Genomic DNA, 25,908 nt, shown 5'->3' on the forward strand with positions numbered 1-25,908 from the left:
TTCTGAAACTTGCGTTAATATGTTAATTAAAATAATTTGGAATTTTGAAATGTTGGTGTCACATTTTTCTGAAACAACATGTACAATTATATAAGCCCTAACATCTTTGAGAAACTTATCTTCTTATGTGATAGGTTGATATAAAAACTCATTTATGCAGCTTCTATAAATGAATTAAAATTGAATTATCTAGAATTACTAATATATAACATTTTAATACGCCTACGTTGATCGATCAACATTTCCATGTTGTCAGGACTCTAAAATGAATCTCGGTCACAAAATGATGACCTTGAAATGTCGAAATGTTTGATCAATTCTCATAGACTCCTTACAATATTGATATAATTTTATTTATATAAGCTCTACACACGTATTGAGAATTGAAAAAAAAAAAAATTAATAAATAAATATTTAAAAAATATTGGTTTTTAGTTCATGTTAATATACTTAAACATATGCACACACACTATTTACATTCCAGTACCTGGATTTCATCAATTTAGTCATCCTGGATGTAGGATAAAATCTGGATGGTCATCACAGTTCAGTCCCTCTTTGGTGTAATGATCAACTAGATTTTATCCCAGGAAGAGCAGATAGTTGAAACTTGAATATCCCCACAGGTAATGTAATATATAGTATTTAAATAAAATTGATATTAACTTTTACAAACATATATATATCTGACACGTTTAAGAGATGCTGTAATAGTAATTATATCACGTATGTTAACATATGGTATAAAAAAAGAAATCACTCATCTACTTTCTTTATTCTTGTTTCATATATAAATACAAGTCAATCTTTAAGAAATCAGATTTTGAGAGATAAAATTAAAAAACTGAAAAGAATTTGAACCATCGAATAAAAAAAAAGTACAGCCGGTCAAGTAGAAAATAGGTTAGGGTTTGCGGTACTAACTAACCAGTTGTATATGTGTGCGTGTGGAAGCGTAAAGAAAAATATGTAAAAGAAAAAATATGGAGTAAAAAGGAACAGACGATTTAATGTGTTACTGTATACAATAATGGAGTTAAGATTTACAGGAAAGTATTTACAACATAACGATAGAATTTTAATTTGAACCCAATTTCAAACAATGTTTTATCACCAAATTTTTGTATTTCACATCAGTCCCTGAATACAATTCAACAAATGTTAACGTATGTTAGATTCACAACACTAATAAACAACCAACATCAGTGAAATGGAATGAGATGGGAAGGGGGGAGGGCTTGGCTACTTGGTTCATGGAGGCAAAGTGTTTTCTTTTGTTTGGTAGGAAAAAAAAAATGCTCTTCCTCAACCAATCAAGATAAATATTGTTTGTAAAAAATAGAACACTCAAGTTAAAAAAAAAAAAAAAATAGAAACGCGTATGGAAGGGAGATAATTCCATGGACAAAATAAAATTTTTAAAAAGTAAAGGGAGATAACTCCATGTACAAAGAATAAGCACTTTAGTGGAATAACAAGTGACTTCATTTCTTTTTTTTTTTTTTTTTTTTTTTTTTTCATTAAAATATAAGTGGAGGAGTATAACACCAGTATCCACTGAGAATTGTTTGTATCAGTCAATTAACTGGTAGAAAAGGAAAAGGTGGCGGCGGAGGGAGTGGGAGGGGCGAGGAGAGTTTTAATCATCAAGCAACAGTCATGGTCATGGTTTTCTCTATGCTCTTGACAGCATTGAGGGAGCAGGGGTGGGGGTAAAGGAGGAAGGGGAAGAAGAAAAAGAAAAAAAAAACATGATTTGCGTGTCTTGCATAAAGATTTCAATGCGATGTTGATGATGATTTTATCCATTGTGGTACGTACACTTCTCGGGTGATCAGTCAGCATTTTGTTAGTTTGGACATGCTGAGTTTTAACGGCACAGGTCACTGGAGAAAAATAGAGAATGAGAACACGTTAGAAGAGTTACTTTCACAGAGTTGTATAGAATTATTCAATAAATAGCATTAGACACAATCTTTACTCTATGTTAAAATTACTTGGACATAATGAAGACGCAGCACCTCACCAGAGACAGTAACCCCTTCCCCCGACCTCAAAAAAAAAACAAAAAAAAACATAAGAATGCCACTCAACGATATTTAGTACAAACAAACTTCAATCTATGTTTTTACTTGCCCACAAAATTTCAGCGACGAAAACCCAGCAATTTTTATTTTATCACCTTTAATAATATGTAGGGAGCACATTAATAATGGTCTCATCAGGAGGTGTGATTCTGAATAGGTTTCATGCTTATTTTTTTATCTGTCGGATTATCTCAAAAGCTAAACTTTATCAAAACAATCTCCAGCCTATTCTTGATTTGAGTATGAATCATTAAACAGCAACGAAACAAAGACTGTTGGACAAGTCGAACATAGATTGAAATTTATTTGTACAAAATATAGTTGAATTGCAGAAAGGATTGTGAATGCTATTAACAATAGCATGAACTGCATTTTTGAAGGGAAGGAAGGAGAGGTTAGAACAGAGGCAACAAATAAGACTAAAAAATGTGCTGATATAAGTGGATTTATTTATGTTCACAAGTAAATGTACAAAACATTCAAGAAACGTCAGAAATTCCTACGACGTGAAAATATGAAAAAATGGAATTAACAAAATGTGTAGGAAAGGACCACATATCACAGAACTTGTTTGGACAAACAATTTTCATCATTTCATTGATTAAACTGAATTGCTCAATTTAAAAGGATGTAGTTCTGTTGTCATGATATCATCCTCTTATCTGGGAAAGTAGTGTAGTATCTGTTTTGTGCTTATATGATCCTCCCAGTGATTACTTTCTTTTTTCAAAAATGGAGAAGTAGTGGTATATATATAACTTCTGATAGTTATCAATCTCTTAACTGTTCTTGCATGTAAACAAAGTGGCCAATTATAGTAGAGGGCAACCAAAAGGTTTCCTTTTCATTAACTGCTACACCAAGATGTAGGAGAGGGGGGGCACTCAATTCCTAGGATTACTCCACTTGTCCTAGATCTTCTCCTCATAATTCAGAATATTTAGCTAAGGGGTATCAAGTACAATTTTTAAAGTTTTTGCCAGGACTTGGCCAAGGATTGAACCTTGGTCTCCTAGACCATTATCAAACTCTTATTATGACAAAGGGTCGGTAAACAAAATTGTCTAAAAACCGTGCTTATAACAATATAACTCGATTTATTTACTTAAAGAAGTAAAGATACAAAAGGTTTAACAAGTGTCACAAATTTCTAATGCGTATAAATAATACGTAGAAGTATTTACCAATATATATAGTTTGGTGGTGAGGAGACAAGTGTATGTTAAAGAGCTAGACAAAACAGGAAGTTAAATGACTAAACTTTAAAAAAATGGAGAGAGAGATGGATCATGACAAACATTTTGCCTTCTCCAGAGGTCAGCTCCAAAAGACAGTGAATTTCTGAGTCAAATGTTTCATATTGAAGATCATATAATTACATTAACCAATGGTTGATCTTTTAGTGCGATGTGAGATTCGATGTATGAAGAATTTGTGACCCCCAACACTTACCTTTATTAATTCCACCTCATCTTCACTGAAAATTGGCATTTTCTTGGTAGAATATTTGATTCCAAGATGATTTGCAACTTCGTCAATAATTAGTATAGCCTTTTCAAGATAAAAAAAAGAAAATTTATTCATGTAAAATACAAAGTAAAAATTGTCAAATACAATAACATTTTTTTCTAATAAAATAATTTATTTTAGAAAGAAATTACCAATTTAATAGCACACTTGTAGGAAATGTTTAATTGGATGAATGAAGAAATTAAGTTAAAAGAATGAATTCACAAGGATATTTTGAGGTCTATCTGATGAAATATTTAAACAAATTTGATCCATATATTACTATTATACTACAAGTAGATGTATCCGTGACTGGATGGGTCACAATAGCTGTCACACTTCAATTTCATCCACAATTCATAAACTGTAACATGTCAAGACACTTTTTCTGTATAACAATAAGTTTCTTTACTTCTGTAGTATCCTTATTATATTGTTATTATCATAGGGAAGTTTTATTATCTTTTATTCTTATACTAGCGGGGGTGCCCGGCATTGCCCGGGTATTTGAAAAAATAAAAGTTAGTAGGCAGGCAGGCTCGAACCTGTGACGCAAAGGCGGGGAAAGAAAGTAGAAAAAAAAAAAAAAAAAAAAAAAAAGATCTTACTGCTAAGCTACAAGGCGAGAGGAAGTGAAAAGCATTCAAAATCAACAATTAAAAAGTTGACTTGAAGTGAATAAGTTCACGCAGGCGCAGAAACGAAGGTTGGCTGCAGGCCAGTTTCTGCTTCCCCACAATGTTAGGGAAAACCAGCTCCCCTCAAGAACAGAGTTCTCCAAATGAATAGCAATTGTTTGATATGAAGGTTTTCCCCGACATTAATCAAAGCGGATTGCCTTCAAGACGTATAGACCAACAACCATGCGAAAGGACGGAATGGAGGGAATTTTATAAAAGTCGATCAAAATAAACGTAGAGGCGACGTCCATTTGCAAATCGTAGATATTATGATCTAGGAAGTATAAGGAAAGTTCTCCCCCCTCCCCTAAAAAAAGCCTTTCTTGGACATACAAAAACGTGCGTAGCCGTTTTGCCTTATATATTTTCAGAAATTCGTTTCTTATCGTTGAGCACTTTCTGTTAGTTTGTTTTTGTTTTACGGCATATCAACCCTTTTCAGGTTATTTAATGCCAAATCCAGTGATTTTGAAGAACAATTTTTTAACAGAGTATATTTGTTTTTTTGAAGTCAGTTTCTATTCAACCCATAGTTGGGACCCTAACAGGTACTACCACTCCGGGTCAGAGTGGACCTGGGAGCAATGGCAATTAAGAGGTTGCTCCACACTCCCCAAAGCCCGCAAACTGGAGCCTCACCATTGAATATAGTTTAAGGTCATATCCAGGACCATTTGAGCACTTTCAGTTGAATTAAAGTCTGTCAATTTAGCTCTTATGCATAGATCATCGTATAACCATTAGATCACTGTCTGCCTGATGTAAAGAACATTTAAAATTATAATGTTTAAATTCAACGTTATTTCACGTGGTTAATGGTAGCCGAATGGATACGGTCTTTGCTATTCGAGCCAGAGATGTCTCGTGTTGCCAAGTTCGAATCGTTCAACTGGTGTTAATCGTGACATCTTGCACTGAAGATTCCCGAAAGGATGAAACACTAGTGTCTGTAGGTATTTAATTATTATAGTAAAAAAATAATTATATATATATATATATGTTCACAGTAACATTAAAGAAATATTAGTGTTTGAAGCAACATTGATTATAAGGGAGCAAGAGAAATACATAAACAGCTATCAGTGATTTGTTATTAATCATAGCTAATTAGCACAATCAAAACTGAATTTTTTCAAGCTTAATTTCAAAACTAAAATATTAACTTTTTTGATGTTCAAAGTTAGAATTGGATTTGTTAAAATAAGCTCAAAGAAATAATATCTAAATTAGAATACAATTCTTAAATATATCTAGTGTCTAGTTATTCATAAAGTTCATATTAATTTTTATCAAAATATACATTTTTTTAATAGAACAGCATACTGTTTGAGATATTACATTAACATCTTTAACTTGCATACTTTGGATTTCTATAAGACAATATTTGTTTTTATTTTTCAAATATGAACGAATTCATTTTTTGCCAAGAAATGCATAATTACTAGATGTCACTCTCCAATCAGCCGTCTACTATAAAATCAATGAAAGAAAAACAGTTGTTTCTATTGAAGAAAATGGACAATTCCACATACTATGCCACAGAACAAATAAAAGATGAAAAGCAAAAATAATTGCATGATATTTTTGTTAAAGTGAAAAAAAAACAAACAAAAAAACATCTTATACCAACCCGATCCAACATTTCTTTTGTGTGCGAAGCAGACAGACAAAACCGAGCCCTTGATTCAATGATGGGAGTAGCAGGAAAACCAACAACGACAACTCCAAGGCCTTTCTCAAGAGTTTTACGTGCGAATTCACTGAAAATAAACATTAAAGAATACATATAGAAACATTTAAATTTAAGTTCATTTTTATCAATCACACACACATTATATATATATATATATACACACACACACACACACTTTTGGCTGAAACAATCTGCAAATATGTAGCCAAATGATATTTGTGTAAATATATATTAGTAAAAAATTTTTTTTATTTACACAAATATCATTTGGCTACATTCATTTTTTGCAAAGAACTGAATGAAATTTTATTTTTTATTTTTCATTTTTAAGGGAAATCGGTCAGATACTGACATCAATTATTGAGGTCATGTTTGACAATACTTGGACCTCTGCTGTTCCTGATATTCATAAATGACCTCCCCGAAAAAATTGCCTCTGAGATGGGTATATATGCTGATGACACCACACTCTATAGCAGGCACGATAGGAAAACAAATGAACATATATCTATAGTAATGGCAGAAACACAAGAGGATGACCTCCAATCAGTAGTCGAATGGGGATAAAAATGGATGGTCACGTTCAATGCCGCCAAGACAACTGGTTTCATTCAATAATTACAAGAAACCTTCTCTACCACCTATAGTAATGGCCAACGACTCCTTATCTGAGAGTACGTCTCTCAAGCTCCTTGGCCTAACATTCACAGGAAACATGAGTTGGAACAATTACATCGAGGGCATTGCCAGGGCCGCTGCGAGGAAGGTGGGCTCTCTCTACCGTGCTAGAAAACTTCTAATACCCGAAAGTATCCTGTACCTCTATAAGGCCACTATTCGCCCATGTATGGAGTATTGCTGTCATATTTGGGCTGGTGCATCGGCTACTAGTCTCTCGCTCCTTGACAGGGTTCAAAAGAGAGTTGCAAATCTGATAGGCCCTAAACTGGCATCTAAGCTTCAGCCTCTGTCCCATCATCGAAACGTTGCATCCCTCTGCCTGTTCTACAAGTATTATAATGGTGAATGCTCTGAAGAACTGCAAGCACTTGTGCCCCCAAGACGTGAACACCCTCAACAGACCCGACAAGCTGCAAAATCCCACCCCCACACTGTAGAGATCCCTAGATGTAAAAGATCTTTCTACTCCAGTAGTTTCTTCCCCAGAACTGCTAGACTTTGGAATTCCATTCCAGGTCACTGCTTCCCCAACTGTACTGACATGCATAAGTTCAAGTGCAACGTGAACTAACATCTCGCTGCCCTAATCCCTACATAGTACCCCAGTAGATGTTTCCCCTGATAGTAGCCCCCTACACCAAAGTGGCAATGTGCCTTGTTTGGGGTGAAAATGTAATAAAAAAAATTTTAAAAAAATAAAAATACACATAGACGTGCTATCAAACACATAACACAAAAGTTGTCATAAGAATGTATTCAGGATTAACGTTTCCTATGAACATAGACGGCAGATAAAGAAACAAAATAGGATGTACAGGAATAAAATAAAACATGAATTTCTAAAGTAAACTATTTTAATTACTTTTTGGGTTGCACAAACACTATATATATATATATTAATATGTGGGGGGGGATTTTGAGTAGGAAAGCTCAATGTAATACAGAATAAGAATAAAAGCAAAAAAGAATAAAGTCAGACCAACATTGTAGCCATTTCACATTATAATTTATTACATCTTGCCAGGACATGTGAGATTCATCAGATATGACTCAATGGTTAGTCGTATGTCAGCATACTATTAGCTACATCTATCTGTCTCATTATATATATATATATATATATATATGTGTGTGTGGGTGGGTGTGAGAGATCCAGAAAAGTCTGGAAGCAGATGTAGAAGAACAACTCTGACAGATATATAGCCAGCTTACCTTTAATCTGTAAGAGTAAGAGTTGTATATATGTATATGAGATAATATGATTTATGGAATAATCATTAATGTAAGTTCCAAGAATTTAACATCAACAATCAATCTGTATACGACCGTTTGAGACGATACAAATTTTTATTGAAATAAAGTCTCTTCATAGCACAGGGATTAGACACCAAATCGAAAATTTAAATACATGATAAAAACTAAAGTGAGTATAGCCAACGTTTATACAACAAATCATACTATATATATATATATATATATATATATATATATATGAGTTCTGCAAAATCTTGTTAGTTCCCATTATTAAAAAGACAAAAAGAAAAGACTATTCAATTCTCGTCATCATTGTGGTACTATATACCAATGTGAAAATCATTTAGTTTACCATTTTACATTATCACATTGTTTTCCATGTTAATGTGGACAAAAATGGCTATTGTTAATGCTATCCATGCAAAAGCAGAGATAATAAATACAATGGAATTGTTTTACTGCTTCCATAATAGCATTAATAACAAACCTACATCAGCAAATATTGTTCAGAAGAATGGCAACATTCAAGAACAGCTATCATAATTGCTCTACACAACCGACACGATTTATTTTGTTTCTGAATTTTTGAGATTATTGATAATTTGTATTTAGGTTACTCATCTTGAATATTATTCTCATGTTGTGACAAGGACCCATGGCGTAACGAATAAAGTACTAGATAAAATTCAATTCTACATGACACTTCCGGAGGTTGGAGGTTAAATCTTCAGTGTAGACTATACTAGAAATGCAATTGCAAATAACTTAAGAATGCTACCCAGTCATAGCCGACAGAATGAGAGAATGCTACTTCCGTGCATTAAAATAAAGGGTTCCGTTTGAAATTCCCTTCAGATTCCAAATTTCAACAAGATACACCTGAAGAAGGTCAGAAGTTGAATTGTCCAAACATTGTTAGAATAACACTAAAGATGAGAATAGTAGTCCAAATGATTTTTTTACAATTCATTTTCAAATAGCTTTACATACCTCGTGTTACCCGGGATGTAGTAAAATCATTTGAATTTTTATTGGTTTACACATTTTAAAACTTTCATTCAAAAAGAGTTATCTCTCTTTACTGATTTACATTTAGTGATTATTTAAGTTGTTTGGGCTGGACTAAGTCACTTTCTAAAAATAAATTGTAGCATTATTACATTACTAATAACATAGTAGAACAATAATAAATAAAAACTGACCAATGAAAAGCAAAATTGGAGCTGTCAGCTTAAATGCTATTTGGGTGTGATTTTAAAAGCCTGACAGGATAACTTTTTAATGTTAGGATAAAAGAGAAATGTATTTAATGCAGTTCATATGAAAATTCTGTACAGCTATTTGCAAAAAAAATGCCATAACTCACGCGATGTTTGACGGCATGTAAAGAAGAATAGGGACGACAGGAGAATCTTTGTTGCCATAGACGATGACATTTAACTCATTAAGCCTGCGACGGAAATAACGCACATTCCATTTCAGTTGAGCAATTCGCTTCTGACCTGAAGAGAGAGTTTTGAAAGCTGGAAGTTAAGATCATCATCAACAACAGTCATTTTTTAAATGTTTTATTAACATTTCATTAAACATAAAAAAAATAAAACAATGTTTACATTTTTTATTAAAATGACAAAAAATCTGAGAACTTGCTATAAATTAAAATGCATACATTTTTCAATCTGAGCTTCCCAAAATATGTACGGTCATCCTTTAGGAGGGGAGCAGTTCATAAACATGAAGCAATAGGAGAGCCTATATACCAATTTAAATAACATTTGGTTCTACAGAAATCTAAAATATTTTAGCGCTATTCAATCTGATATCAAGATATTCTTCCCCTAAATGCCATTAAAAGCCTTCATTGCTTGAGTACAAAGAAAATGAAATATGCAATGGTGCGGTTGTTGAACCATGTCCAGATTATAAAAGCATTGGGGCAGTTAATTAAAATCTCAACTCGTGACAAAGCAGACACAAAAACTATGTTTAGCTGTTGTATCTACAGTATCCGATGTTGGATATGAGAATGCCACCAAATTACCAATTATGCTTATGCGAACAGGAAACCGTGCATTGCAGTGACCAGGGATGTGCTGTACATCTTGAAGACTGGTTAAGATCACTTTCGGTGATAAACTATTCCAGTACATTAAAATTTGGTAATGCAATTTTTTTCCTCTCCAGTTTCAATTGTGCCAGTGTCACATAGTGAATAAGGCATAAAAAACAAATGACTAAGTTCAGCCCCCCCCCTCCACCTATTTAGTCCCAAGAGTTCCCAAGGAACGGCAAATCCTGGTAAAAATGAACAAACAGTGCAGTTTAAGGCCTTAACATATGTAAATTTGAGTTCTGCACCATGCAAAAAAAAAAAAAAAAAAAAAAAAAAAAAAAAAAAAAAAAAAAAAAGACCAACTATCATTTGCCCCCCCCCCCCAATTTAGCCCCAAAAGTCCTCAAGGCCTTAACATATTTAAATTTGAGTTCAGCACCATGCAAAACTGCTAAATAGACATACACAGAAAATTTTTGGACAAATATGGTAAAATAGTCCCAAAAATAGAATGTTTTCATTAGCCCTAAAAGTGCCCCTGGAACACAGCCAAGAGTTATCGCGAAGTAGAGACAAACAAAATTATATAGAAATCAGTTAGTTACAACTTTTAATAAAGTTTTATAAAATCCAAGGCATCAATTTTTTTTTAATAAGCACAATAGTGTCAATTTTAGCCATATTAACCTGAAAGGCACCCTCTGGGTGGGTGGGGGCAGCTGGAGTTTTCCCGGAAAATCTGTTCTGTTACTTTTTACTCGTATCATGTTTAATGTTTGTGCAAAATTTCCAAAAATTCCAAGGTGTAGTTATTGAGAGAAGTGCAGACAGACGAACACAAGGGTGAATTTACAGGTCCACACTCCTTTTGTCGGGGGATCAAAAACTATTATTCGGGGAATATTTATTAAGTGATGTCTAACACCTATTATTAAAATTCCACAAAAAAAGTAAATAAAATAAATGGATTTCACATGCCAGGTGAGGAGTGGGGAAAAGTGGTTCAGGATTATATGCGAAAAAGATAGTAAAGTGCTTGGGATGCAGCTTGGAAAGTAAGTTGGTAATGACCCCCCCCCCCCCCCATGATGTCAATTGAAACTTGTTATAAAATAAGAACATAGCATTGAATTAATTAGAAAAGAAAAAATAATTTAAGTGCATCTGGGTGGCAGTCGGAGAGGGGAAAGAAGGGAATAATACTGCACCTTCTTTAGTTCCATCTGCGCCGGATATGATCTTGATCGTACTGATAATCTGTTGGGCAACTGGCGGTGACATGCAACTAGAATACATCGAGGTGTGAGAGTTTAATCGCAAATGGTTCACCAAATCCTAAAAATAATGAACAAAAATTTTAAGAAACAACGAAAGAAAACTTTTTTCATTTGTAAAATTTCTCGTAAAATAAATAAAATGTGTTATTTCATTTTTCTTTCTTGGGTAAACTCAACAGCATTTTTATATATATATATATATATATATATATATATATATATATATATATATATATATACACACACACACGAAAATAAGTGGAAATTTCTCGAGCTATTTCAGCCATCATCTTATCAGGAGAAGTCAATAGTACTGAAATAATGACGAAAAAAGAGCAATGGGGGATCTTTTATAAATTAAAGGTGCCAAAAGAGAGATTTCCGCTTATTTTCTATCATAAAATTTATTTATACATTCTGTACCTCCAAACATTTATATATACATATCTCACTTTCTTTATTGGATTTTAACGTATCAACTATTACAGTAAAAATGGTTAAACATTTGCAAACGAGTCAGTAAAATCAAAGTTTCTGCCATCATCATCATCATATTCAGTTTAACTCAAGTTTTACATGCTGGCATGTGTTAGACAGCTTTAAAAAATTGACTTCCAAACTAAACTATCTTTGGACAGGTTTTTATTTATCCCCAATATCTCCACCTGTGTTTTCCTTGTGAACTAAACCTAGGATCATCCATTCTTTCAATGAGGCCATATCATGAGTGTACTCTTCTGCACATATTTTCCACTACTGTACACATTTACTCCTTTTTTAAGGTCATCAAATGCAAGCCTATCTTTAAGACTGACATTACACATCCATCATGCCATTCTTATATCATTTTTTGGCATGTTTTTAATTGGCCAAGTTTCATTTCCATATATTATTATATTGCATACACAAGATCGATAAAACTCTTCCCTTAGCCGGAAGTGGTAATGCTCTGCTGCAAAGTAATGGCAAAAATTCCTTGAACTTCATCGACTCATGACACACTAGCATTCGCTCCTTCCTGTGCTCCAGTGTTATGACCAAGATAAAACTTCTAAACAATCTTGATAGCTTTTGTCATCAAAATATATGTTCTCCATATCTGAGTTTTAATCAGTCTCCAATGTTTTGCGTTTCTTGCACATAAACTGGTTATCTCTCAATCTGCCCGTAATCCCACTCCCACTTCTTCCATACCCAATACCTGTAAGTTCTACAAAAGATTGAAGTGCACCAAACTTCCTTATCACAAATTTAGCAGGGGAACTTTCCGAAAGCAATGACAGGGATTACCTTTGACCCTCCGATGTATCCACCAGCAGATGCAAAGCTCTTTGTGAACGTCCCCATCATAATATCAACGTCATGTGGGTCAATACCAAAATATTCGCAAACTCCACGTCCATGGGTTCCAAGTGCACCAATACTGTGGGCTTCGTCCAAATACAAATACGCCTTGTATTTTTTCTTTAGATGAACTATTTCTGGGAGGCGGCAAATGGAACCTTCCATACTGGAAAAATACAAATAATGAAATTTTTTTTTAAATCTTTAATGAACAAACTTTATTTCATATTTAAACTCACTTATACGGCCAAATTTATCTTTAGTTGACCTTTGACAACAAAATATTTTCATTTACTAGATAAATAGAAATGTCCAAGCCAAACTAATGTGATTTTTGGAATATGACATCTTCATTCCGTGACGAGTACATACATCAGAAAGATTTTTCTGTATTTTTTAAAATAAGTGTAATTCTAAATTCACAGAGTTTTATGTTGAGATTTGAAGGTATAAACATTTGAATTTCTTCAGATGCTTTTTTTAAACAGCCTTTGTTAAAAAGTCTTTTGTTTAAATAATTTTACTTTGTTTATTTTATTAAAAAATATAAAAGGTGGAAAAGACATTTTTTTACCGAGTAAATGAGCTTTGGAAGATTGTCAGTGAAAAAAAAAACAAAACAATCAACAAAAGATAGGCATTTTATTACTTCTAATCACCATTTGGAAAAAAAAAAAAAAAAAAAAATCACAAATGTGACTGTTTCACTCGAAACGTAAACCTCTGAAAGTAAATCAACTTCAAATAAAAATTATTTGTATTTAAAATTTTTGCTTTCCTCATCAACATAACTCTAAACAACATTCATTCAGAATGGATTGAGCTGGTCCCTTTTGTAGAACATACAGCGTCCTGGATGAATGCAGACTATATACGATGACCCGCAGCAGCCAAGATGGTAATGAGCAGTCAATCCTGAGATCAGAGGTGAACACTATAAACCTGTGAACCAGAGCTTAGTTTGATGCCTTTAGATGGTCTCCTGGATGTTTACGCTAACCTTGGAATGGTTCTAGAACTATTACAACATCGAATATTGATTCAAAATATCAACATTTTATAGTAATTGACAGTTTTTGTTTCATATCAGAGCACCATTTAAGTATGGCACAAACCAAAGAAGCATTAGAATTTTGTGAGGAGCCCTATCATAGGTTAATATGAAGGTAGACTTAATCAGCATCAAATTGTTGCAAACCTCTGGATTCCATTTTCCAGTGTTAACTTAGGGATTGTCCAATTCCTCAGTGAGTGAAAATAATATCGTGCTTAGATCTCTGAAGATCTTATGCCAGCAGTCTTCATTATTAATAATAAGACTGTCTATTTTTTTTTTTTTTTTTTTATTTAACTTCAGTAAGTTTTAAGAAAGCAAGGGAGCTAACTCCTCCTGGAACTAACTCTTGATTCCGTTATGATTTAAATTCATATCCGAGGGTTCTTTTAAGAATAGACGCTGTTCCCTTTATGGCTGCTATTTGTATTTCATTACAGTTTGGTCTTCTAGGGATTGCTTCTAAGTATTTCTAAAGATTCTTTTTTATTAGGCCAGTTGCTCCTATCGCAACTGGTATAATGTTTATTTCTTTAAGAGACCATGTTTTTTTGTTTTTGTTTTTTTACTGTATATACCAACATGATATATTAAACCATTATAGACATATAATTCACTATTTATTTTAAGAGTGCTCAATACAAAGTAGAGCTAATTCATATAAATAAAACAGATGTGTGTGTGTGAAAATATTTAACCAATAAACTCTTAAACTATTGGTCACATAACACTGAATTTAATAAGTAATAGTAATCATACACCAACGATGAGTAACATCTTTGTTTGGATGAATAACGCATACAGAAATATGTTGGCATGTTGAAATACAAACTGTTCATTTCAACTTGCCACCATATTTCTATTATTTGTACGCATTCGCAAATTCAATCATAGCTTGAAGTGTTTTAATTTTAAATCTTATATCGCTGTCGATAGATCAAATAATAGGGAATACAGCTAGAACACTAAGCGTTTTGACTTTGATTATAGTTGATGGCATCCAAGTCATTTTCTTTTTAAATCTTTTGAAATAAGTATTATATATTAGGTACAATATCATATTCAGAGAATTGACTGTAATAAGACAAAATCTGTATGGATTAAGAAAAACGTAAGTTTATGTTACAATCAGGCAAGGCCAAACGCCCTCCGCTAGTTATAAATAAAATAGTCAAACTCATTTCTTGTATATAAAAGATGACTTAGATTTTCTTTTCATTGGCTAGAACAGGGGTCGGCAACCTTTTGTTTAGCGTGTGCCGACTTAGGGTTTCAAATTATTCAGCGTGCCAACATTTATTATTTATAACGATCAAGGTCAATATACCTGTTCTCTATATTTATTTCATAAAATATATAATAATGTCAAAGTTTATAAATAATGTGAAAAAACTGTTTCTGAAAAGTTTTTATTATTAATGGGACCCTTGTCCTTGCATGGTCTTTGCCAATTCCTCAATGTCGGGAACATACTTTGTAACTTTGAGCTTAACACAGTTTTCTGAATGTTCAGGTGTTAGACGACTTCGACGTGGAGACAACACTGCTTTCATGTGAGAGAAAATTTGCTCACAAGAATAAGTTGAACCAAAAGCTGAGAGAAGAGCAAAAGCAATTTTCTTCAAACAGATGAATGAGCTTGGGAGGGAGATCCAACAGTTCAGAATAGCACCAGACTTTTCAAAATTTTCATCTTCCAGAGACTTTCTTAGTTCAGCAAATTTTAATGTCCATATTTCTGAAGACCTAAATTCAATCTGTTGCATTTCAAAATCATCAATGTCCATCCAGCTAAAAAGTTCCAGTTGGGCATTTGTCAAATCAAGCATGTCGGGCTTAATCAGATATGAAAATAAGGATCCATGAATGTAGAAGTCCTGGCTTCGTTTTTCGAATTCTGCTTTGAGTGCTTTCACGTACTCCTGAAGCTCATCTGTGTTCACTTCGAATTGATTTGCATGATTTTTCACATTTGGAAAGTACTTAAATGCTTTGATGTTGATGTCACGGGTAAAAATGTCAAGTTTCATTGTAAACGCTTTCCAATAGCTGAAAAGATCAAGGACTGTTTGTCCCTGTCCTTGTAATTTCAAATTAAGCTCATTCAAATGTGTGTTTATGTCGGTCATAAACATCAACTTCAACAACCAGCTTTCATCATTCAGCTGAGGGAATCGTTTCTGTTTTTCATCAAGAAACATCTTAATAGCCTCAAGACAACAAACAAATCTAGCTAAAACTTTGCCTCGACTAAGCCAGCGAACATTGTTGTATAACAGAAGATCTCCATATTCACACTCAACTTCTTGTAGAAGCGATTTGAATTGCCTGTGAACCAATGAAGAGCGAGAAATAAGAAAGTTGATTATCTCAACAACAGTTTTCATCACAGAGACCAAATCCAAAGACGAGGTCTTTGCACATAAGCCCTCCTGATGTATAATACAATGAAAACTTAACAGTTTGCGTCCAACATGATTTTCCAGAAGTTTTACAAATCCTTTCTTCTTGCCAACCATTGCAGCAGCACCATCGGTTGTTACGCAGAATAATTTGTTCAAGTTAATGTCTTGTTTAGAAAAATAACCAGTAAATGCACACAAAATATCTTCTGCTTTGGTTGTATCATGAAGGGGTAATAAACAACACAACTCCTCATAAATGTGATTATTCTCGAGATATCTTGCAACCACTGCTAGGCGAGACGCATCGTTTACATCGGTGCTTTCATCAAGAGCGACACTAAATACAAGGGATTGCTTTAATCCAGTTGTTTGCTTAGTTGTCACATTTTCAGCCAAGTCAGATATGCGCCTCTCAACTGATCTTGCAGAGACTGGTATTTCTCTAATTCGAGAGAGTATAATGTCCTTATTTTTTAAATCACGAAACAAAACTTCAGCACCACTCAAAAAAGCTTCTTTGATGTATTCACCATCTGTAAAAGGTTTACCATTTAAAGCCACACACTGGGCTATTTTGTAACTACATTCAGTAGCTTTACTCTTCATTCCAACAGCTTGGCTCAAAATAACAGTTTGTTTTTTGAAACCAGAAATAGCTTTTTTGATGGCTTCACCTTTTTCTTCTGAAGTTTTAAACTTAGATTGATGTTTGGTTTGAAAGTGCCTTTGTACACTAGATGTGCGACACACAACACTTTCGCAACAGAAAGCACAAACAGCACGATCCTTTTGTTCCACAAATCCATATTCTATTGTCCAATTGTCTTGAAATGGGCGATGATCCTATTCGTGCGTGGCATTCACAATTTAAAAAAAATATTTCATCCACGTATTCCTCCAATCATACCATTTTGTTTAGTATGAAGATGATCGAAATTGCTCATCTCTTCTAATCCCAGTTACGAGCTTGAAAATTAAAAGTACAATTTCAAGAATTTGAAAGGCAATTATACCTTATCTTGTATTCATATTCTGACCACTGAACAATTCTGTAACTCTAGCACCCTTCCTAAATTTAACACCCCTCAATTTCAAACAGCAAATAAAATGTTTAAAACTAATAATTTTCAAAATTTTTTTAGCTCATTGTGTTTAGGAAAGATTTTTCTTAAAGAAAAGTAAAACTTTTTAAAATAAAATCTCATATAATTAATTTTATCGTAAAAAATATCACAAAAAAGTCAAAGCTTCCTTACTGCGCGTGAGCGTTTTCACGTAATAGTTTCAATTTCAATTTGTAAATTTGTAAATTCTTGAAAATTTTCTATGATTTTAAAAATCGATAATTTTTTTTCTATTCATCAAATCCTTTTCATTTTTTCAGATTTTATGTAAAATTCTACGCTCTTTCGAATGGAAATAAAATTATTTTCTGAAAAATTCATTTTCATACTTCTTTTATTTATTTTTACCCCCCCTCTGTCTAAAAGTATGAAAGTATGAATTTCTATTAAAAATTCGTCTCGGAACACTCTAATTTATATCTTTATTTAAAGATCATAAAAAAATGAATAAAATAATGTGTTGTTTTTTTTTAAACCTTTATCCCTTCATTTTGAAAATAAACGCTAAAGTTTAAAATATGTACATTCTTTTATTTTTTAAAAAAGATTTATGAGCTGTGTAATTTTTTTATTTTTATCATGCTAAAAAAATTAAAGTTTCTTTAGTCTTTCCCTTAAAATTAAATTTGCTCTTTCGAAGATCTGCTAAAATAGCTATTTTATCTGTATCGGAACACTTAGTAAATGTTACGAAAAAAAAAAAAACCATGTAAAAATATTTAAAAACAAAAAAAAAATATAAACTGAAAGTTATCCCTTCTATTTATAATCATTATTTAAAGCTTAAAGTACTCACAACAAACATTCTCCTTTTTTCAAATAGAGTCCACGTGTTTTTAATCTCTCTTAGAGCTGATGACAGATTTATGACAAGCTTAGTGAAAGAAAGGGTAAGTGGTAAGTTAGAGAGTTACAGTATAGGGAGATAACAAAAATGGAAGTTTGTTTTGTTTTGGTAAGCTTTAACCCCAAAATGACCCATTGCCAGTCATCGTCTCTTCACAAGGGATGGTAAATAGTGTCATTTAGTGTGAAAAAAGGAGGGGTTTTACATATTGTTCCAGAACATTATAATCATTTCTCACTCTTTCTCTCTCTTTCTGCTAAACGAACGACAGACAGACAGCCAGACAGATATTGAAAAAAAAATGACTACCAAAAAATAATTTGTTTCCTAATAAGGTTTATCATATTTTGAATATGGTAGCATATACTTAGTTTCATTACAAAACTTAAATAATAATAAAAAGCTAAAAACAAAAGTTTTATAATTACAAATAAAAATTTATATACTTTTCTTAACTTTTTTTCCGGCATTGTTTTTTTATTTGTATAAATATTAAAATAAATTTAAACAAAAACAAATAAACTCCATGTTACACGTGTTGTTATTATCACTGGTAAGTGTTTTATTTTAATTAAGATAATCATAGTCAAAAGATTTTTTGGTTTACATATACACTTTTTATAATTTCAAGTTAAATTTTATATACACTTCAAGGCATCCGTAGATTTCAAATGTCAGCGCTGCTGCTGATGTAAACAAAACTTCCGGCGATTCGTTGAAATTTTGGGCGGATTTTATCAACCTATCTCTGAAAATATTGCTTTAATTTCCAAATTTATGAATTCTTGATTATTTTTATTGTTGATTTTTGTAGAGGAATCATTCATTTACTTAATGGTCATTTATTTTCGTCTGATAAGTTACTTTTTATATATTTATTAGATTTTTTTATTATGATTTTTGACTAAATTTTACATTTGCAACTCTCTCACGCTACGTTGTATTTCATCTGGGTCGGTGAGACTGAGTCACCAGACTCAATTCAAAACGCATTTCAAAATTATAGTATCTGACAGAACATACTTTGAACGAGCATGGAGCATCTAACGCCTACGGTTCGCACGGACAAAAATAAAACGCGTTTTCTTGTTGTGGGCATGCACTTAGGTGGCAAGAGTACGCAAGAGATCGCAGATATCCTCATAATTCCAAGGAGAACTGTTTCCTTTTGGCTGTATGAAGTTTAAAAGATTTGGAGGCTCGGCGTGCCATTAGAATTGCTTGGCGTGCCACCTGTGGCACGCGTGCCGTAGGTTGCCGACCCCTGGGCTAGAACACAGATTTAAAGAAGGCATCACTTTTTTCTGAATTTCTCTACTTACAATTAGTTCTCTAATTATGAGTCATCAAGTACCTGTAGACGTATACGGAAAATGAAATAAAATTAAGGGATAAGACATGGGTTAGATATTTTACTTATGAGAAAATTATTCAGGCCTTTTCAAGATGCATGTTTCAAGGAAGCACCAAGTATTTATATTCAGCGCTTTTCACAAGAAATACAATAACACTCAGAATTCTTAACAACCCAGAAGTCAATTTGAAATTTGTAAATTCTTGTTCCAGAAGCAAAATATTTTTAAAACTCAACACAACTGTACCGAATCAAAAAAAGATACTTACCTATAAATACCCTCAATAACTATCAAAATCTTTTTCCATGGCCGATGTGTTCTCGGCTGGCCTTCTACGACAGCCTGCTTCAGAAGTTTTTCTAAAGATGCCATATCTGAAAGATAAAAGAAAATATCTTTAAAAATTTTTGTAAATGGAATGAGAAAGGGTTAGTATTCATAGACAAACAAGGTGTTATCAAAAGACATTTGCATAGTCACAACTGACTGAGGATGAAAATGTGTGCACGTGAGAAAGAAAAAGCAAGCATATATACATTTGCCATTATATACACACACACACACACATACATTATATACATTTGCCATTATATACACACACACATTATATACATTTGCCATTATATACACACACACACATTATATACATTTGCCATTATATACACACACACACATTATATACATTTGCCATTATATACACACACACACACACATTATATACATTTGCCATTATATATACACACACACACACATTATATACATTTGCCATTATATACACACACACACACATTATATACATTTGCCATTATATACACACACACACACACATTATATACATTTGCCATTATATACACACACACACACACACATTATATACATTTGCCATTATATACACACATACATTATATACATTTGCCATTATATACACACATACATTATATACATTTGCCATTATATACACACATACATTATATACATACACACACATATACATTTGCCATTATATACACACACACACACATTATATACATTTGCCATTATATACACACACACATTATATACATTTGCCATTATATACACACACACATTATATACATTTGCCATTATATACACACACACACACACACACACACACCATTATATACATTTGTCATTATATACACACACATTATATACACACACACATTATATACACACAAGACAAATCTAAATAAAATATTCATCTGGAAAAAGACACATTAACTCTTGTAGTGTTGCAGTCAACCAGTTCCTTATCTCCATTGGTTCATAATGTAAACAGCTGAGGTCTTGGATTAACGACATGTAGTGGTTGTCAGAATTTCTTAAATGGGCAAATACAGTAGACTACATACATATTAAAATCAGAAAACTAAAAACAATATATTCGTTTTAGATTTATAGAATTATTTTTTTTTGTTGTTTTATACCTTGTGTGTTATATATTTCAATTACCTGTAATGTTCTTGGTAAGAGCTTCTCACCCGAGTTTTCGAATTGTGCATCTGTTGCAACCCGTCTGAAAATCAAAAGAGATAAAGAAGGCAAGCAGGTCTACTCTTTTCTTTCTTCCAGAAGAGACTCCCATTTTCTGACATCACTTCCTGACGAGTCACATTAGCACCTATTATTACACGCACTGTTTATATTAGAACACCTTCACATCCCCTTGTTTTAGAGAAACTACTTCGTCAGATTCTAAAAATTGTTGGATTTTGGCAATAGCATGGCATATACATTCCTTATCTCTTCATTCAAAGAATATAAGCAATTAATAACATTCAGGTCTTTGTCAGGCTTGTATTTATTGCATATCAACTCAATTGGGGTTCATATCTTTATCTAATGGTTTTTGTGTGCAGACAAATATAATAGATATGATCAAACCGAAGTCGAATGGGACCGCAAATGGAAGGTAGCATTTAATGCTAGTAAGACTAAGTTGTTCTCCTTTAACAATTACAAGATCTCTCTCCAATCACCGATATCCATGACAAATAACACCCTACCTGAGAATTCTTCCTTCAAACTTCTCGGCCTAATATTCACGAGCAATATGAACAAATACATTGAGGACATTGCAAAGGCTGCTGCAAAGAAGGTGGGTTCCTTCTATCGTACTGAAAACTACTCACACCTGAGTATTCTGTATCTCTAAGTTCACCTTTCACCTATGCATGGAGTATTGTTGCCGCATCTGGTCTAGTGCATCTATCACTAGCCTCTCCGCCTTGAATAGGGTAAAAAAAAAGGATTCAATCTAATAGTTCCCACACTGTCAACTAAGATCCAACCACTGTCCTAGCGCTACAATGTTGCATCTCGCTGTCCGTTTTACAAATATTTTAATGGAATGTGCTCAGTACACTTGTGCCCAACTCAATGTACATATCCCCTGACAAACCCGCTTAGCAACAAAGTCACACCGCTTCATTGTTGAGGTCCCTAAATGCCAGAAAGTTTTCTATTCTAATATTTTGTTCTCTTGAACAGCTAGTCTTTGGAATTCCCTTCCTGCTACATGCTTCCTTGACTGTACTGATATGCAGAAGTTTAAATGTAACAATCTTTCCTAGGCATGGTGCCAATTAGTAGCCCCTTATGTCCAAGTGGCGATATGCCTTGTTAGGGGTGAAAACGAGTATAAAATTTTTTTTTTTTTTTTTTTTTTAATCTAAAAGTTGGCGTTGATGATTCCATATTTTGTATTGGTACCCATACTAATACAACAGTATTTCTGTACATTGCTTGAACAACCTTCACAATTGTTATGCAGACAGATTATGCACACAACTGAAGTTATGGGAATAAAAAACTAATTTTGTTTCTGATTTGATCAAATTGTGAGAATCCACATCATTTTATGCAATTTGACTATGGTATCAACATCAGTTATTATTCCTAGAAATTGCAAGTTCCTATGTCTAATAGATTAAAAGTTGTTAGCAGACACACACGCACCTCATTTGTATAGATTATGATAAGACCAATCTATACTAATATGAGCGATGGCAGTTCGCTAATTAACTACTAAGCATATGACCATTTCTTCTTTGATTTAACATTACTTTTCCTTTGTTCAGAGGTTGAATGTTTTCTGATATTAGGCAAGCTCACTCGCCATTTCTCATGGTTCAGCAATCACAAAATTCCATGCTGTGAAGTCTTGCTTCCAAATTTTCCTTAGCTGGGCCCCCCCCCCTTTTTTTCTTTACATGGAGGTCACCACTTATCAAGGCCCGGAAGCCACTCGGGGATAAGGGTTATTGTGTGTACAGTAATCAATGGGATAGTGTCGTAGTAATCGTTAGTACTGAAGATTTGATAAAGTGTCTTACTTAAGGGGGGGGGGTCTCATCAGGAATTTGTTTATGTTGGACTTTAAGACATCCAAGTTGTAGTCAGGTGGGAAACAGGCAAGTGGAAGAGTGTTCCACAGGCGTGCAGTTCTAAGAAAGAAGCTTTTTTTCATGGAATCTACGTTTTGATTTCGGCACGGTTTAAAGAGTGGGGGAAAATTATTGACAATCCTTCCTGCAATATACGATATCCATGCTTCTGTAATGATTTATCTGGGAGGATGAATGTGTCATATAACCATACCAATGGAACTGATATGTCCGAAGGATGACCTCTATGCTGGGTAAATGTAATGCTTTCAAAGAATCTTCCAACCTGATGCATCGGGTTTGGCGAGATTTCACATTGCAGATTCATCTAATTATAGATCTGTCATTGCACTAGTCAGGTGAAAGAGGGTTTTGCTGCCAGATAACATGACGCTCTGCACAATACTGCTAAAAAAATGTATACTTACTGTTATGTTTGAAGACTCTAATGCTGGCACCCGAAAGACGTGCTCCCAAGACCAAAGACGCATGGTTCAGCTCATCACTGATAATCAAACAACCCTAAAGAAATGACAAAAAGGAAAAATAGGATCAAGTTAAATTGAAATTCAATCGTTATTTTATCCTTAACTATTATCTATATAAATAAAACAGTAGATGTAGGTGTTTAAGCTATAAACTCTTAAGCTACAGGTCACATAGCACTGAAATTAACAGGAAACAGTAATCATACACCAAAAATGCTTTATAACAAGTAAAATCTTTGGATGGATGAATATCGCGTACAGAAATATATCAAGTTGAAATGCAAAATGTTTATTTCAACTTTCCGCCATATTTCTATTTCTTTCTGTGCCCAAATTCATTTCTTCAAATTGTTTAATATTAAATCTTTCTTATCCATCTCTCGATAGCTCAAACAGTAAAAAAAACAAAAGTATAAAGTACAAATCCTTTGCAAAAATTCAAATACTTGCAATTTTTTGTGACATTTAATAAGAATTAAACATCAATTAATTAAAATTTCAGTTTTTTTTTTTGGAGTATTTTAAAGAGTTTTAGGAAGCATAATATGAATACAATTTCCCATTTGAAAATTCAAATATTTCAGATTTGCATCAATTCCGATTTATAATCATTAGACAAATTTAAAAAAATTCTTAAGCTTTCAAATTTAGACATTTTCTAGAATCGAAATCATGTAATAGATTTTGATCAAAATTGGATTAAGGATTCTAGACATAAGGTTTAGTAGCATTATATCTTGGTTTTAATTTTTGTATGAGGACATAAAAGTGGTGCAACATGGTTGTGTTTGGGGAATTACTTTTACCTGTCCTAGAATGAGCATTCTTATAGTGTGTGTGTGTGTGTGTGTGTGTGTGTGTGTGCACACATATTCCAATCTGGCAGTCGATAAGTTTAACAGACAAAAGCAAATGTAAACTTCAATCTAATATAAATATTTATATAATTATCCCAACCAACTAAAGCTCAATACAATGACAATAGGAAATAGAGCTTGACACAAAAAGCATAAAATTTATATGCACAATTTATTTTTCAACAGAATACCTTAAACAAAGATAATTAATCCTTATTCCGGGTTTCAAAGAATGCAAAATTCTTCTCTTAAGAGGAAAGAAATATGTTAGCAAATTTATGCATATAACAAAGCTAAAAATTTGCTGGTTTTAGCATTGTATGAAACTGCATTGTATGACAGTAGTCATAAAATGCAAAAAAGTATTTGTCAAATGTTTATAAAAATGAATAAAAATGAAAAACAAACTGAAATTGGTAATTCCAGTCTTTTGGTACGATCAAGAAACAAAAAGTTTTATAAAAATAAATAAATAAAAATATAGTACACACATCACTTGGATTAAGGATTCTAGACATAAGATGTCATCTTGAGGCCCGAGATTGAATTGCAACTGGGCCTGCCTATGCCCACATGTGATGTATGTTGCAACACAAATTCTTTTGGCAACTGGCAAGAGAGATGTCCTCAGTACCTTCATCACAAGATATATCTCATTCCATCATCACAGTCTTAGAGAAAATGTTTTTGCACACAAAATTTATTTACAATCAACTAATTTATATCACCAGTTTCTTCTTGGATATTGTTTAGTGAAATCGTTTTTTGGGTTTGATTGAAAAAGAAAGTTTTTAGGGATTGAACTAATGATCTTTATTTGATGAAACATGTATTGATATATTCTTACTGAAATAATGATTTTCACAACAAAACATTGTAGTTAAGGTATTTTTTTTTTTGATACTAAACAAATACACAGTCACTGAATCAATCATTTCAATTCTATTGGATACATTAAAAAGAAAACATTTGATGCTTATTAATAAATTTGAATGTTAGAGCTTTAATGAAGCATAAAACCGTTTATTATGCATACACAAGAAATTAAAAACAACAAAAAGATTTTGTTTTATTAAAGTTGCATGTCTAGCAAAATAAGGTGATATTACAGCAAGATTATAGACGAGTTACCTACCTTGCTAACAAGACAGGGCATGTTCATTGAGTTTGTGGCAAATCCCATTGGGAAAGTGACAGCTGCTTCAGTACCGAGGAAATCTGCGACAAGTAAATCTAGTTCTCTGTGAATGTCAAGGTAACCTAGGAAAGAGAAACAGGGAAGAATGTGAGAAATCCCTGTGGACGCACGCATAGTGATTTGGATAGATTGCTGGGTAAAGCAATAAGGTTCCCAAACAGTGATAGGACAATTCGAATATTGCCCCCCCCCCGTCAATTCAGATATAATTACAGATTCTTATTTGAAAATCGATAAAGTAGAATTTAATTTTTTTGAATTGTCAGATTCAGCAGAAACTTACTAATTTTAGATATAAACATAATTTTCTTTTTTTTTTTTTCTTAAATTTCCATTTGTGCCATTTTTCCCTTCTATCCACTTGTGCCATTTTTACTTAGTCACTTTTTCCAGTGTCATATTTTTACCAAATTCATTACTACAATCTATAGATTTTAGTTTTACTGCTAATTGAAAACTCAGTAAATATTTATCATTAGTATCAGCATTAGTAAATTAAGTTTAAAATAAAAAAAATATTAATAGCAAAAATCGTTTCTGGAAATGAGAGTCAAATTAGAATAACTGTGTGTAGTCATTTAATCATACAAAGTTT

At 32.9% G+C, this 25,908-nt stretch overlaps 1 protein-coding gene across 1 annotated transcript in view; it reads right to left on the minus strand.

The window, feature by feature from the left end:
* Window positions 1–756: 756 nt before the first annotated feature.
* The window catches only part of LOC145260342 (serine palmitoyltransferase 2-like), a 98,461-nt gene continuing 73,309 nt past the window's right edge, over window positions 757–25,908 (minus strand). Inside the window, exons 5-13 of the mRNA XM_080118260.1 lie at window positions 25,251–25,375; window positions 23,199–23,292; window positions 19,632–19,737; window positions 12,525–12,744; window positions 11,166–11,292; window positions 9,271–9,406; window positions 5,907–6,036; window positions 3,540–3,638; window positions 757–1,886 (exon numbers count right to left, since the gene is read on the minus strand). Coding sequence (XP_079974386.1) covers window positions 1,884–1,886; window positions 3,540–3,638; window positions 5,907–6,036; window positions 9,271–9,406; window positions 11,166–11,292; window positions 12,525–12,744; window positions 19,632–19,737; window positions 23,199–23,292; window positions 25,251–25,375 — 1,040 coding nt within the window. The 3' untranslated portion in view covers window positions 757–1,883. The remainder of the gene's footprint in view (window positions 1,887–3,539; window positions 3,639–5,906; window positions 6,037–9,270; window positions 9,407–11,165; window positions 11,293–12,524; window positions 12,745–19,631; window positions 19,738–23,198; window positions 23,293–25,250; window positions 25,376–25,908) is intronic.

Source organism: Euprymna scolopes, chromosome 36, assembly GCF_053919585.1.
Source record: "Euprymna scolopes isolate OS-2025 chromosome 36, ASM5391958v1, whole genome shotgun sequence".
Classification (NCBI taxonomy): domain Eukaryota; kingdom Metazoa; phylum Mollusca; class Cephalopoda; order Sepiida; family Sepiolidae; genus Euprymna; species Euprymna scolopes.